Genomic DNA, 14,854 nt, shown 5'->3' on the forward strand with positions numbered 1-14,854 from the left:
TTTGGTTCAAAATGTCTCATCCATAGAACAGCATTCAATTTTCACTTAGCCAGCCTTATAAATGAGACATTAAATTGTTTTTATAAATGAGACAAGTTTTTTGTCTTTTGAATCTTTCGTCCAAGCCAATGAGAAATTCAAATTCACATAATTTATTCAAGATGATGTCTACAAAAAAAAAATTTATGATCTTTCCCATTGTACCTGGGATGAACACCCAAGTTTAACAAATTGACTCCAGGGTGTGAGACAAACAGATTTCACTCTGTCTACCGCCTGACGATTTTACTCGTCAACTGGGGGAATCCTGAGAAGTGAATAGGTTAATCATTATTAAGATTAAGAGCTGGCTCATGTGGACAGTATTCACAGCAGCAAGTTCTCAGTCTGTATATAAATAGAAGTTTCTTTCACCCAAGTCTCTTGTGGGACCTTGTGGGTAGGGTCGCACCTCTTGTTGAGCACTATATTTCATTGGCTATATAGTGTACTTCCTATTGTTTTCCATGCTTAATTCATTGTACAGTTATCTCATTGTTCATTGTATTGTTCTTTTGCCCCATCCTGACCCGACCTTGCTCAAGCATATAAGTTACTACCATTATGTAGATTTTTCTCAATCTGGTGCTGCATGATTACATTCATAGATCAATGCAATTACCCTCAGTGGCTGGTGTCTGTGAGCCTTGTGTAAACAAAATTTCACCAACAACGACCAAACTGTCTAGTATTATTTTTAGTTTGTTTTTTTTCTCCAAAAGAGAAAATATGAAGAACCATTGTATGGGTGCATTGGAAGACCCTAGTGCCTTTAAAAGGGGACAGTTTTTTAGTGGACCTGCAATCATAGACAAAAGTAGTTGGGAAGGTTATGTAAATGAACCACACCAGAGGTAGTACTTCAACCCACTTCTGTTAAAGCGCAAAAGAAATAGTCTCACCATCTCTTATATAGCCCCCCTCCCTCATATTCAATGTTGGAAGGTAACAACAATTTTCCACTAAAACCATTCAGTTTTGTACAACATTGAATAGGGTGGAGGGGAGAGAAGCAATGAAGACGTCAAAAGTGCTGACCTTCTCAATGGTTTTGTCTATGATTGCAGATGTTGTTAACCCATTCACACCAAAAGCGCACCCAAATGATGAGTAAAACTGCCTGGCATTAGACAGTAAAATCCTTAAGACTCTCAGAAAAGAGGAACTTTCCTCAAAACAAAACAAAAAATGATAAGGTTGCTCCTCATACATATCAGGAGATTAAATTTGTGGATTTGTACTGCCTCAGATGATCTGATCTGATCTGATCTGAAGCCTTTATCATTCCATGTCGGAACATAGGCCACTGACAAAGTCCCTCCAGTCCCCTCTGTCCCTGGACAGGTGTTTGAGCTGGTGCCAAGAGAGACCTCTTGACTGGATGGTGTGGTCTGTCTCTCTCCTCCAGCTGTTACACGGTCTCCCTCTCCGTCTTCTTCCCTGTGGGTTCCAACCAAGGGCTTGTCGAGCAATGCAGTCCTTCGATCTTCTAAGTGTATGGCCAATCCAGGCCCATTTTCTGGTCATCATCTGTTGCCTCACAGGTGCTTGACATGCGGCTTCACATAGATTAAAATTACTGATCGTGACAGGCCAAAGAAATACCAAGGATTCTGCACAGGCATCTATTTACGAAAGTCTGTAATTTTGACACGGTCTTCTCAGTCATTCTCCATGTTTCAGACCCATAGAGCAAGACAGACTTTACATTAGAATTGAAAATTCTAATTTTGGTGGCTGTTGTTATTTCCCTGGATCTCCAGATGTTTGCTAACTAAAGATATTAAATGACTGCCTCAGATGACAGTTAATTTATTCTGGAACCTTAAAGGGTTATTCTTGATCACTAGGACTGTCAATTTGTAGAAAATTCCCCCAAAGATCTAACTATACTTAGTCCTGGCTGAACTTCTTCCAAATATTATTGAGTAGTCAAGTTTTAGCTATTTTGTAAAATGGCCTTCACATTTGAATTAAAAAATAGACCCTTATAAAAAAAAAATGAAGACAATAATAATATTATTAGATGAAATAAGCATTTTTTTCTCCTCAAACTGTTTTCATCCTTTTTTGCATAATTATAACCTGTAATCTAGGAATTTCAGTGTGAAAGTGAGCGCTGGCGTGAAAACTGGGAGCAGTGACTGGTATTTTTTTTAAAACAGCTACAAATTTTTGAAGCAAGAGTGTACCGGAAATGTGCGTGAAAGTATTAAAAGAGCGAAGAAAGGTGTGCATATCTTTTGCCTGTGTGGCAGGCATTACTATTTACTTGACTCGAAGGCTGCGAGGTGTAAGATTCCCTTCCACGTGCAGGTGACGTCATCACAAGTATCAATACACCGGATTATAGACATGATAACACCACAATCGACTGCGCATGCTTCCTATCTTACATTCCACAAGTTTTGATTTTTTTCGCTAATATCAAGAATAGGCTGCTGCCTCGCTAGGGCTCGCCAGCAAATAGCATTATCTACGGAATTAATGCACCATTGATTGCTCAAGATTTGGGTCAAGTATTGCTACAGAGACAGTTTATGTGCAACAAAGTCCTCAGAATAACCAATGTTATTAATATCCACCTTCGTAATTTTTTATTGAACAGAAAAATGCACTAGTACAAATATTCCATGATATTGCACATTTCCTTATTTGTACAGTTGAAGAACCAATCACATTTTTCCATAGGAGCATCAAGCAAAAACTGTCACATCTCAAAAGTTGTTCTTTTCATAAATTCTTTGTTTGCAGTACAAGTTGGATGATACCATAAATTTCCTATTGGCTGTTTTGGCATGTAGTATTGAGGAGAATTCCCCCTGATTCTTTGTACTTCCAGTTATTATTGCACTATGGGCTCATCAAAATACAACAAAACTCTTAAAAATACTACAGGCCAGTACACCTTGTAATATATAATTATAAGAAACAATAAACTGTCTTTTTATTAAAGTTAGCCACTGTTTTGTCTGCCAATTTAATTGACAATGAAACAGGGCTCAACTGACAAGGAAGCAAAGCTAACCACAAGGAGGCGTAATCATCAATCAAACCTGCCGACTGGCCAACTCCAAGAAACGTTCACTGTAAAATTCCTAAGGACCATACAATCCCTAATGTTGGGTAACATGTTGTAGTTTCCACCACCCAACACAACCTTCCCTCTCGTCTTTTGAATGTGCCATTACGTGAATAGCAAACTAGTGCGCACTAATAACTTAACATCCTATAACCCATAGCAGCTAGAATATTCCCACACCATTATGTAGATCCAGCCTACTTTGTCCATAAATATCATGTGCTCACAGCAGAACAATTCATTGTAGATCAAAACAAAGTCACAGTCCCCTCTCAAAATGTCACCTTAAGTACAGTATTCAAACAATGTCTACCCTTTTCTTTACCCCAGAGTGAGCTTCTCTACTCTCTAAAGCAACAAGCTCTGACATGGTCCAGGAACTTGTTGCTTTCTTTGCCCTTATACTTAGTATTGTTACACTGCTTTCAGTATCAAGAAACTTCTGACAATTGCTCCACAATGTACTGCAACTGCTGCCACGTCTCTTATCCCACAGATGATGTCTTGTAATGCCAAAAATGGCAAATTTCAATATGCTATGTTGAACCAGACTCAGTGTCAGTGTCATGCATGTGTCCAGCACCCCTCTGCAAGCAACAATCCCATAGACAAACTTTTGGTGTTCCAGAAATACAAACTTCAGCTTGTAGATTTTACTTCCAAAAAGAAAGTGTTATCCAGACTTGGCAAATGTGATGACATGTAAGCATCGTCTTTATGGCTAGAGTTTATCTTACTATTACGTCTCCTTTTGACTGTTTGGTCACATGGCATTTTGATGCTGCAATAATTTTTGACGCTTGATTTCTGGCTCTGTGTCACCACTGTTTGGCCCATGACAAGAGCTCAATATCCGCTTTGCTCCATTCATTGCCATGGAAACAGCTGCAGTGGTGGCAGCTGGTGAGAGCACCCCAAGGGGGGAGGATTCAGGGTTTAGATTTGCAGTTGTTACTAAGGGGAGTGCTAAGGGGTTGGGTACTTTTAGAGCTTGTGGCTTGGCTGTGATTTCATGTGCTATACCAGTGGGTGAGACTGCTGTGGGTGTGGGGCTTGGAGTGAGAAGGCCACCTGTAATAACAGAAGAAAATATTTATCCTATTAAAGTTACATCTCAAAACCACAAATAATCATAGATTTAACACCTAGTGTTGGCTCATACTCAAGACTCAAGTTTGACTACATGTATGTTGGAAATAAAAAGACTTGGCCTCTGTTGTTCAAAAGGAGCATTATCCACCTGATGAATCACTATCCAGCAGATACAAGTACATGTACGTGTGCAAACCCTAGCAAAAACAATTGAGTTATCCAGTGGCTTAAGTGATTTATCCAGTGGATAGCACTATCCAACCTTTGAACAACTGGGGCCTGATGTGTTATGTAACTGAGTAAAGTATGATCGTCCTGGTGTGTGTAGTCCTCAGAAAGACTGTTTAGGAGGACATTAACCCAATGATTCGTTCGCGTGCGCTGTTTTGTTAGGCAAGATAACTTGGGAAATTTTCGAGGTTTTGCATTGGAAAGCGAGCGTTAAAAATAAACCATATGCGCAGTAAATGTACACAAGATACTGAGTTCTAGAATTAAGTTCACCTTGAAGAAGAAACAGTGAACTTCCAGATGATGTAAAAATATTGCTAAAAAGTGATTGAAAACACGTCCTAAGGCTCAACTGAAAATGTAAAGGTAGAATTTTCGAAGCAGCGCGCGTTAAGCATTCAAGAAAGTTTTTGATCGCTAACTAAACAAAGCGCTTGAAAAATATATATTATAACTCAAAATATGCCTTGTGCAATTTACAGTTAAATCTAACCACTCAATGGATAAAAATTTCTTGAAATTTATTCCAATCGCTTTGTTTTCTTGCAGGTATAAGTGCAAAAATTATGCCCAAACGCCGCTGCCGAAACAAAATTTCACGAGGAGCTTTCTGTTTGTCGAAATACACGTGCACAAAACCGCAAGATTAATTTAGTTCATTGATCACTATCATGTTTCATGAGAGAACAAACAAGGTCAAATTGTGTACAAAAGTGCTCTTTCGAAAACTTTCACTGAAAGATAACTTACAAAACACAAGAAAACCAACAGAGAAAATCGCTGGAGTATTCTCGCATTTACGGAATATAAACGCACGATCGGATTGATTTATTTGTTGAAGACACTGATCTTCCGAGGTATGCCGAAGGTGAAAATTCCTTCGATTACCAATTTATGTTAGGACAAAAAAAACTTGTTATTTGCAAAAAATCCATCGGTTGATCAATATAAAGCTAAATTCCGGAGCAAATCAATGCCCATTATGACGTTAATTGCTACGAAGGCCTTTAATTCTGCGCGGCTTACTCCATGAAAAAAGGTAATGCGCCCGGGGGTTTTAACAGTTTTTGACAGGCATACCTACTCGTTTCGTTTACCATTAATTCCCATAGATCATCTCCTATGAAAACTAGGAAAAATATTTAATTCATTCTGATTATCTAAAACGAAATACCGAGCAGTGGCTGCCACGAAATCTGGAACTTGAATACTATCGAGCTGATCATTCCAGCGAGCTTCTTGTTTATCATCGGTCTCTAGGTTTTCACCGTCTTCTTCGTCACTTTAAAAGCCATCTAAATCAAAATTTTTGTTTCTAATATCCCCTCCTCTTACAGGAAAACCATAAAAGATCCCTTAGATCCCTAGATCCTCCGAATCCGAAAAAAAAAAGCATGAATATCCCCATCGTTCGGTGCGCTATCTGGCGCATCGGCTGTTGTTTTCGCGTAATTTGATCGCGCGATCGAAAGGGCAAAAAGCCAGCCCTTGTGGGGTCTCTTATCAGCTGTCAAAATATGCTCACAACACGGCAAATGATTGGTCAATTATCCTTCTAAATCTCCATAACAACAAAAAATTTAGATTTCCTAAGGGAGACTGGGTAGAGGCCTAAGATCAACTCCGATCAAGACGCCATTTTGTGCGGCCGGTTTTGGCCGGTTTAGGTATTTCAGGGGTCATCGCGCGCGGCCGGTTTTGGCCGGTTTAGGTGTCAATGGGCTAAAAAGCACTTCAACAACCTGAGGGAAGTCATCTCAGAACACATGACTTTTCAGTCCTTCTCAGTCCTTCTCAGAACTACAATTACCCAGATGATTGTACTTTACTTATTACAGCATGATTCCTGAGTTTAAACCATTTTATGACCTGAACTTTTGCCAACAAATTCCACCAACAAATTCCACTACATGTAAAAATAAACTAAACATTAATAATGCTCCAAGGGTGGTCCTTTCCCTTTAATAAGTGATTTTTAAAAAAATTGAAAACAGTCGTACAATATCAAAACTGCTAAAGGGGAAGGAAACACATTCAAAAATTAAAAAAAATTGATTTTGAACTATTAAAGGCATTATTTTGGAAACAGCACTTCAGGTTTCTTTCTAATTCACTGAGCATAACAATGATTTTCCTTATTAAAAGATTATTCCAGAGACTTACACTTGTTTAAGAGGCAATCCTTGAGCATTTGTGGTTTAAATTAAGAAGGGAAATCTGGAAAGAAATTCTATTGTTCACTACCGAGAGAAAGTTGAACACAAGTAATATGGGCAAAGCTAGAATCATTTTTGGTGAAAAGTGATACTGATGATCAAAGTTTCACCGAGTTTGTGCCTGTTGATGTATGAAAACCAACACTACAGCTGTAAATTCAGGGGCTTCCTTGTAATATATTACAGACCTCTTTCATAATCATTATGGCAGCCAAATAAAAATTCTTTTGTTTTAATGCTAATAAGCCTTTCTAGCCTCACTACGACAAGCAAATTTCAAAAGAATATTAATTTTGTTTCAAAATGAGAGCAGTAGGTCTAATTAACACAAAATTAATACAAAAGAATGTAAAGGAGGTCACCGTTTATGAAAGTGGTCTATTGTAACAAGCAATTCTTCCTGGGGGAAAAAAATTGCACTTAACCCCAACTGCTATAAATAGTTTGTAACCCATCGACTCCTGGGATTGAGTCTTAATAGATCTTACTGTGCCTAACGCCAGACTATTTTACTTGTCAATCGGGGGCAGCTTACAAGTCAATGAGTTAAACCCATATCTGATAAGGGCATTAATTGACTGTTTTTGACTACTTCACCCTTTGATACCTCAAATGCCCTAGGACACCCCCCCCCCCCCCACCCCCTGATGACCAGTGAAATCGTCTGGTGTTAGACAGTAAAATCTGTTAAGTCTCACTCCGAGGGGCCAATGAGTTAAACTATTCCTATCATGGAACATACCACCTCTGGTTTAAATTACCACCCAATTTACCTGAACTTGGAACAGCAGCACCTGCCATCACCTGTGATGTCACTTGTTGCTTCACTGCTTGTGAAACAAATGCCTTACTAACTGAAACAACTTTTGATTCAAGTTGTGGAGTAATCTCCACTGGTGATTCCTCCCCTGATGACTGAAAAAATCCATTCTTTTCAACATCGACTCCATTGTTTTCCTTTGTTGCAGTCAAGGACGACTTGATCACGCTGACAGCCAAAGGTGCTCCTGCCATTAGGGAGGCACTGGTCATCTGGAGTGGAACTGCTGCCTTAACAATCCCATGTGCTGTTGGCAATGGCGGAGGAAGCCCAGATGGTGGGACAGTGGGTGGTGAAGTTGGAGTTGGCTTACCAGATATAAGCAGTCCATCAGCAGTCTGAGCAACTGTCTTAGTTGGAGAGTTCTCACGTGCCACATTACTAAGATGTGCAGTAGGAACGTGAAATTGAAGACCATGTGTTGGCGATGCCGGTGCTGACCTGAAAAGATCAAGGCTAAATTGAAGTCTCCCTTACCTTTTCCCATAAACACTGACTGGCATGTTTTGCTGATACTAATGTCAACAGTTGTCCTTGCTTTTGACACACCTCTCCAGGGCCATTTTTACACAACTAGTTTTGTCCAATCTTGGACCTCTTCAGTTGCAAGTCATTTCAATCTTTAAACTTGAATGCACAATTACTCAATTGTGCATTCAAATAAGTAATTGTAAGTAACTGACAGAAGTAATTGTGCATTCAAATTTAAAGATCAAAACGGCTTACAACTGAAAAGGTCCGAGATTGGATGAAAATAGTTTTGAAAAAATAGCCAGAGGTGTGTTAAAAGCAAGGACAACTGTTGAGACTTGCTCTCAAACAGACGTTTTTAAAACGCTTTTTAGTAAAGCTTTTCTTGCTTCAACAGAAGAAATTTCAGGAGAATGTTTACTTAATTAAAATCATTATAGTCTTGCAGTTGCCAATAAACAAATATCCAAAAGCTTGTTAGCTTTACCTGCAGGACAGTTGGGAAAACGGCGGGCGGAAACATGGCACTCCTCTTTGACGCCTTTTGCGGAAAGCCTGTTCTGCCAGCTTCTGTTCACATGAAGGGTCAATCCGCCAAAAGGAACCTTTCCCTGGTTCATCCTGAGCACGGGGTACTTTCACAAAATATCGGTTCAAGGACAAGTTGTGGCGAATTGAATTCTAAAAAGAGGCAACAACTTAGTGCTTTAGTGAAAAAATTCTTCAGGAAAATGAGGTGTCCACGCTATTTTTTTTATAGACTGGTCAAACTATACATCATATTGAAGATAATAGATTCATGTCCATAATGTTCGCTTAGTAAAATATATGCTAAAAAGGTTATGAAATAGTTAAAAATTAAAATGTTTGAACCAAACGTTTTCGGCTGTTTGCCATCATCAGGGTTAAAAATGATGACCGGCGGCATGTACATATAATAATCCTATGTAATTCCCGATGGGAAAAGTTTGGAGACTTAGGAAATAACTTGTTTGTTGAAACTGGGGCGGAATTGTTGGATCATTAGCCCCTCGACGATCCTGTGCTTGTGGAATGTTTGTGCTGAGGAGAGAACACGCCAAGTGAAAAAAAGTGATGAGTTTTCCCGCACGTGTTTTGCAGGTTCAGGTGTGAACAGGATTTGAATGCTCCGCAATTCGTACTGCTAAGTTTCTCACAGTCTTGCCAATGTAATCAACGCCACAAGAACAATCACGATCACCTTTGTAAACAACTTTGGATCTGTGAGTGTTTTTGTCTTTGTTTTTAAAGAGGCTTTTGATTTGCCTCGTTTGCCACAAGATTATAAAGATGAACTTGAAGTTAATGAACTTGTTGAGTTTTGCAATAAATGTCTTACTAAGTTTTTCGTTTTTGCCGCAAAAAGGGAGCTTGATGAAAACTTTCTTTCGTTCTTCGAAGAGAAAATTCAGAATGATGTTGCCATCTTGTGACAAGTCGTTTAGACAGATGTTGATTGTATGTGAAATAAAACGTTTGGGATAACTTAACAAAAGTTAACTAACTTCATTTTCACCTTTATAATCCTGTGGCAAACAAGGCAAATCAAAAGCCTCTTTAGATCCAAAGGTGATTGTTCTCGTAAAACACCTGTGGGAAAACCCATCACATTCTTTCACTTGGCGTGTTCTCTCCTCAGCACAAACATTCCACAAGCGCAGGATCGTCGAGGGGCTAATCATCCAACAACTCCGCCCCAGTTTGAACAAACAAGTTATTTCCTATGTCTCCACACTTTTCCCATCGGGAATTACATAGGATAATTATATATGTATGCGCGGCCGGTCATCATTTTTAACCCTGATGATGGCAAACAGCCGAAAACGTTTGGTTCAAACATTTTAATTTTTAACCATTTCATAACCTTTTTAGCCTTTTATATAGAATATATAACAGATTGAATTATTTGAATAAAGTTGTAGTTTGTTGGTATTTAATATTGCCTTTCAGTTTTGAAGCCTCAAACTCAGAATTACCAAGTCTGCTGCAGAAGCTACTGCCCCTTCACTTTATTGCAAAAATAACCACAGATTGTTGCATCTTAAGGCGCTTGCCATTTGTAAGAACTGGCCGGTCGGACTGGTCCGTCCGTGAATGGAACGCGCGTGTTCTGAGAACTGGCAGAACTGGCTCTGGCCAAAACTGGCCAAGCTCATTGAGTAGGGCTGCTCAGTTCTGCGCGGAACACATCGCAGACTTGTGGTGAGTATTATTAATATATTTTGTGCATTGTCTTGGTTGAAAGGAAGATTCCTTTTTCTGAAGTGCCTTGTGAAGGTATTCATAAACAAATTTTATTTCATTGCAGGACTAGAGAACGAGGAAAAACTTGTGACGTGGTCAACAAAGAGCACAAAACTATTGATTTCCCTACGCCGGGAAAACCCGGCCTCTTTGACAAAGGCAAAGTATGAAAGAAAGTCGCTTGGGATAAAGTTGCAGAGCTCTTAACCCTGCCAATGCACCGCAACACACTTGACATCGTAACGTCGAAACGATCAGATATTTGACGGCGGGTCTCTTGGTTCGCAAGGGCCTATACGGTCAGAGCTATCTGTTTTCTTGCTTCAATGGGCTGCCGGCCAAATGCATTTCCCTTCGGAATATGCACACTTCAAGTTGCTGCTAACAATTGAGCAAGTAGTTCAAATGTTGAGGATGACATCCGGAAATCGCTCTTGTAGCCATCGCAATGATAGCAAGGAACTGTGACTTCAAAATACTGCGCAATTCTCGCTAATTCACGCCAAGAAAAACTACAACTGATTGAAAAAAACAAAACTGTGTCTTCTGCATCATTCAAAAAAAGAGTATCCTCCTCCTCCGGCGAAAGAAAATCGAGAAAAAAAGTCGGAGGAATGTTACAAACTCTCGTCGCAACATCCGCCATGTTGTTTACATCAGCTCTTGCGTGTATTCCACGCAAGGATTGCATGAGTAATCACGCGGGACGGCCTTGGCCTTTCCATTTACATCGATGAGAACCAGTTCTTTCGAGCCTGCCAGTTCTTACAAATGGAAAGCGCCCTTAGTCACAGATGGATGCACTCCAATACTGTGTGAGGAATTTTTGATAATTTATGCTAAGAATTGAGGGAAATATCATGCACTATACTTAATTTAGGCAGAAAAAGTGCCATAAAATCAGTCTCCAAAGATTTACTAAAAATTCCTCACATGGCAGTTGGAGTAGTACGATCATCTACTAGAATTGAAAATTTGGAAGCGATGTCTTAAAACCTGTCGGGACAAGAAGTCTGAGAAGTTGTAATTTTGGCACCAAAATAAACCCCTAGAAAATTAAGCTTGAAGATTTCGCAGTTGCAGTTCACTGTCTGCTGAATAACTTCAGCCTTTTCTTGAAAGCCAATTATGCTGAGCCAATCAGTGTTCGGGCACGTGCTAAGGTAGCAGATCACCCGTAAAGGCTGTCAATTGACACCCAATCCTTTCATGTGTGATTGACATGATACGTCAATTATTTTTCGTGTGTAGATTATGGCAGGAAACAAAGAGAACCGATTTTAGTGGTTCTAAAATTAATTTTTCAGATTTTTTTTTCAAGAAAATATACTCCACAGCCCACCGATTCAAGATCTGCAAAACCAAAAAATTTGAGTGAGATGCCCAAATTTACCTTTACCGAGACCTTAAGAAAAGAAAATGTCCAAGACGAAATGATGCAAGTGCCAAAGAACAAACTGCAAGGTGGTAACATAAAAAAAGTAACACTGTTCTGTTGCAATTCCAAGTGAAAACAATCAAAATTTTAGTCTTCTCACTAGCCACGATATTTTACCTCCAGAGTAAAATAAGTTTCTTCACATAAATGTATACTGTGTTACAAATCCAGAAAAAAATTACCATATGCTATACTTATTTCAAAGAAACTTCTGCACCCAGCCTCAAAGATGTCATGACTTACCTAATACATAGGTTCATAACACATTCAATATAAAATCTTGTATTAATGTTTATCATTTCAATAGCTGTCAACATCTTACCAAACGTATGAACTAACTGAAATGTCACAGAATTTTAAAGGGACTATGTCATGCAATTTTAAGCAAAACACAGAAAATCCAAGGGATGCCATTTGGCTGATGGCAGAAACATTAAAACAAAACTGATTGCCACAAATTAAAATGATTTTTCTCATAATGCGCCAATTATCTTTACCTGGTGCAATTGGTGACAAATGGCAAAGAATGCACGGGGTGAATGTTGTTTGTGTTGTAACTCTTATAAAACTGATTTAAATGATATTTTGACTGACCCCTTTGTTTCTCAATTCAATTATTAACAAATCATTTAAAGAAATGATGTACATGGGATTTCAGAGCCATCAAGGTGTTTAAAGATGAAGTTACTAAACTGTATATTGACCCAAAATTGTTACAATCATCACGACTGTGTTAATTAATATTTTCAATTCCTTTGGCTTGATCAATTTCTTTAGCAGAAAATTGACTTAGCACTGGGTCTTACTGGGCTACAAAAACATTGTCACGATCTTCCAATTTAAAAAAATTTTCTGTATCCTGACAAAAAACAGGCCTGCCCAGAGGCAGCTCAGTTTGGTACAGTTTGACAAAAAATTATAGGGTTATCGTACATCGGTTGCATTCGTCCAAGCTTTGCAGCTGACCACCTTTTTTGCAAAGCACGTAAACAATCTGCTAGTGGAACCAGGTCCTTATTATTAAAAAGTCAAAGCACAAACAACTTTGCTGGTGAAAGTACATTATTATTAAATTAATAAACACAACAAACCTGCCAGCCTTTGTCAGCGCTACGGTAATATGGATAGTTCTTGGTGATGTGTGTGTAAATACCACTCAAAGTCAACTGTTTGTCGTGTGCAGAAAGAATAGCTTGAACTATTAACTGAGCATACGAAAATGGAGGCTTTCCATCATCCTTGTTCCCACCATCTCCTCCCCCAGTTGCATTGGGTTTTTCCTCTTCAGCGACCCCCTGTGCATCTTGAGCTGCTAACTCGGCTACTGCATGCAAGTTTGGAGCATAAGAATGGCTAGAATCTCCACGAGGACTTGTTGGACAGGAGTTGGGTACACTATGGAGAAAACGTGGGTCATCAGAAAGAGGGGATTCTTGACAAGAAAAAAATACTCTCATGCCCTGATACAGCCATGACATAGACGGTTTTTCATTGAGATAAATTGAACTTGCTTTGTAATGCAGCATGCTTAAGTCATATCAGATTTAGTATTAGCAACTGGTTAACAAAACAAAAGTTTGTTATCTGAATATTAGCCAACATGCAAATAAGATAATCCCATTTAAAATAATCTCAAATTCTGTTGAAAACGTTTCACAGGTAGGAACAGTTTATAAAAAAAACAAACAAACAAACATAATAAAATGTCTATGACACTAACAAACAAAATCTTACAAGAAACCTTGAGATGAAAAAGTTTACACTTTAAAAAGACTAAACTATATTTTCATAAATAGGTTTATGACATGGTTAACAAAAATAAATCTCACATAACTGTCAAAGATTTTTTCTTTGAGTCGTCTTCTAAAACAAACATTTATTGCGCAATAATTTTGCCAAGGTGAGAATTATTCCATTTTTTTAATGAAAGTTGATACGAGTGTAGAACAGATTCACTTTGACCATTTCACCACATTTCAAGTATAGTGCGCAGCTCAGAATTCACAAATTCAAACAACATCAACATAACGCAGCAATGTTGTTTTCTTAGAACGAACACTGATATTGAATTGAACTGATTTTGTTTTTCCTTATGTATTAAAGCTCTTTGATTGTTTTAAGAAAAACGAGTACAAAGGAAAAACGAACGAAACATTCAAAACATTTGCGCACATCTTTCTTTGCCAAGGGGAAAATAGACATCGAGTTCATCGTAACGATAAGTAGGTTAAAACGAAATCACCGAGACCGAGGGACAAAAGTATATAATTTTTCTTGTCTGCATGGTAAGGTCGCAAGGTCCTTTTTTTTTAAATGTTACAAAGAAGTAATTGCATTTCACATGTTTCGTTCATGCGGAAAGCTGAAGTAAACAATGCCATGCGCAGACAAAACAAGAACGGACAAAGCGGATATTCCACCCCTTCTAGCGGAAACCATATTTCCATAAACATGGTTGATTGCGAAACACGGAATGAAAAGAAAACATCTTAAGTTTCCCTTCATTGTCTACTCTACTCCGTTCAAACTGTTTCAGTACAATAACCACATCGCCATGTGAAACCATGCTAATCAACCAAACGTTCAGAAGGTGGAGAAGTGAGGAAAGACGGAATGAACGCTGGAGATTTCTGAAAGGCGTTCGTGTAAACATTTGACCTTCTCGAGGAAAAAATTTGAAACGAAGAAAAGGAATTTTTCCCAACACGTGGTTAAACAATGCAACAAGCTACTCATTTTTCACCATTTCTTTACTGTAATCTTTAAACAAAGGGAAACTGCTACTACGGACCAAGTTTTGATCATGGTCGAACTACTCCTATTGACCCCAAAATATTTTTTGTGCACGTTTCATAAGCCGTCAAAAAATAAACAAGTGGTTTATATTGCTAGATGTATATTATTGTCGTTTTCATCAATCCCAAAAGGCTCCATCAACCAAAATGGGTACGGAGAAAAAGAAAAACATTATAGCTGAGTGAATACGTGCGTTCAAAGAATTCAATTTTCAGAATACACGTCCCCAACCAACCAACAAGATTACAGGTTTGTACCAGTATCCGTTGAGGGCAAGGTCAGTTGATTCGTTTAAAACTAGCAAAAATAACAAATCGTGGCTAACAACAGCAAAGATTATCAATCCTTCTTACCTTATCGTGCCCGTTGGAGACGGAACTGGCGAAGCAAAGGTAGAATCGGAT

General features: G+C 38.6%; 1 protein-coding gene across 1 annotated transcript in view; it reads right to left on the reverse strand.

Moving 5' to 3' along the window:
- Positions 1-2,318: 2,318 nt before the first annotated feature.
- The window catches only part of LOC137970476 (forkhead box protein K1-like), a 13,219-nt gene continuing 683 nt past the window's right edge, over positions 2,319-14,854 (reverse strand). The window contains exons 2-6 of the mRNA XM_068816990.1: positions 14,804-14,854; positions 12,746-13,049; positions 8,439-8,632; positions 7,434-7,921; positions 2,319-4,192 (exon numbers count right to left, since the gene is read on the reverse strand). The exon at positions 14,804-14,854 is cut by the window's right edge and continues 132 nt beyond it. Of these exons, the coding sequence (XP_068673091.1) occupies positions 3,885-4,192; positions 7,434-7,921; positions 8,439-8,632; positions 12,746-13,049; positions 14,804-14,854 (1,345 nt within the window). The 3' untranslated portion in view covers positions 2,319-3,884. The remainder of the gene's footprint in view (positions 4,193-7,433; positions 7,922-8,438; positions 8,633-12,745; positions 13,050-14,803) is intronic.

This window comes from Montipora foliosa, chromosome 9 (genome assembly GCF_036669935.1).
Source record: "Montipora foliosa isolate CH-2021 chromosome 9, ASM3666993v2, whole genome shotgun sequence".
Lineage (NCBI taxonomy): Eukaryota > Metazoa > Cnidaria > Anthozoa > Scleractinia > Acroporidae > Montipora > Montipora foliosa.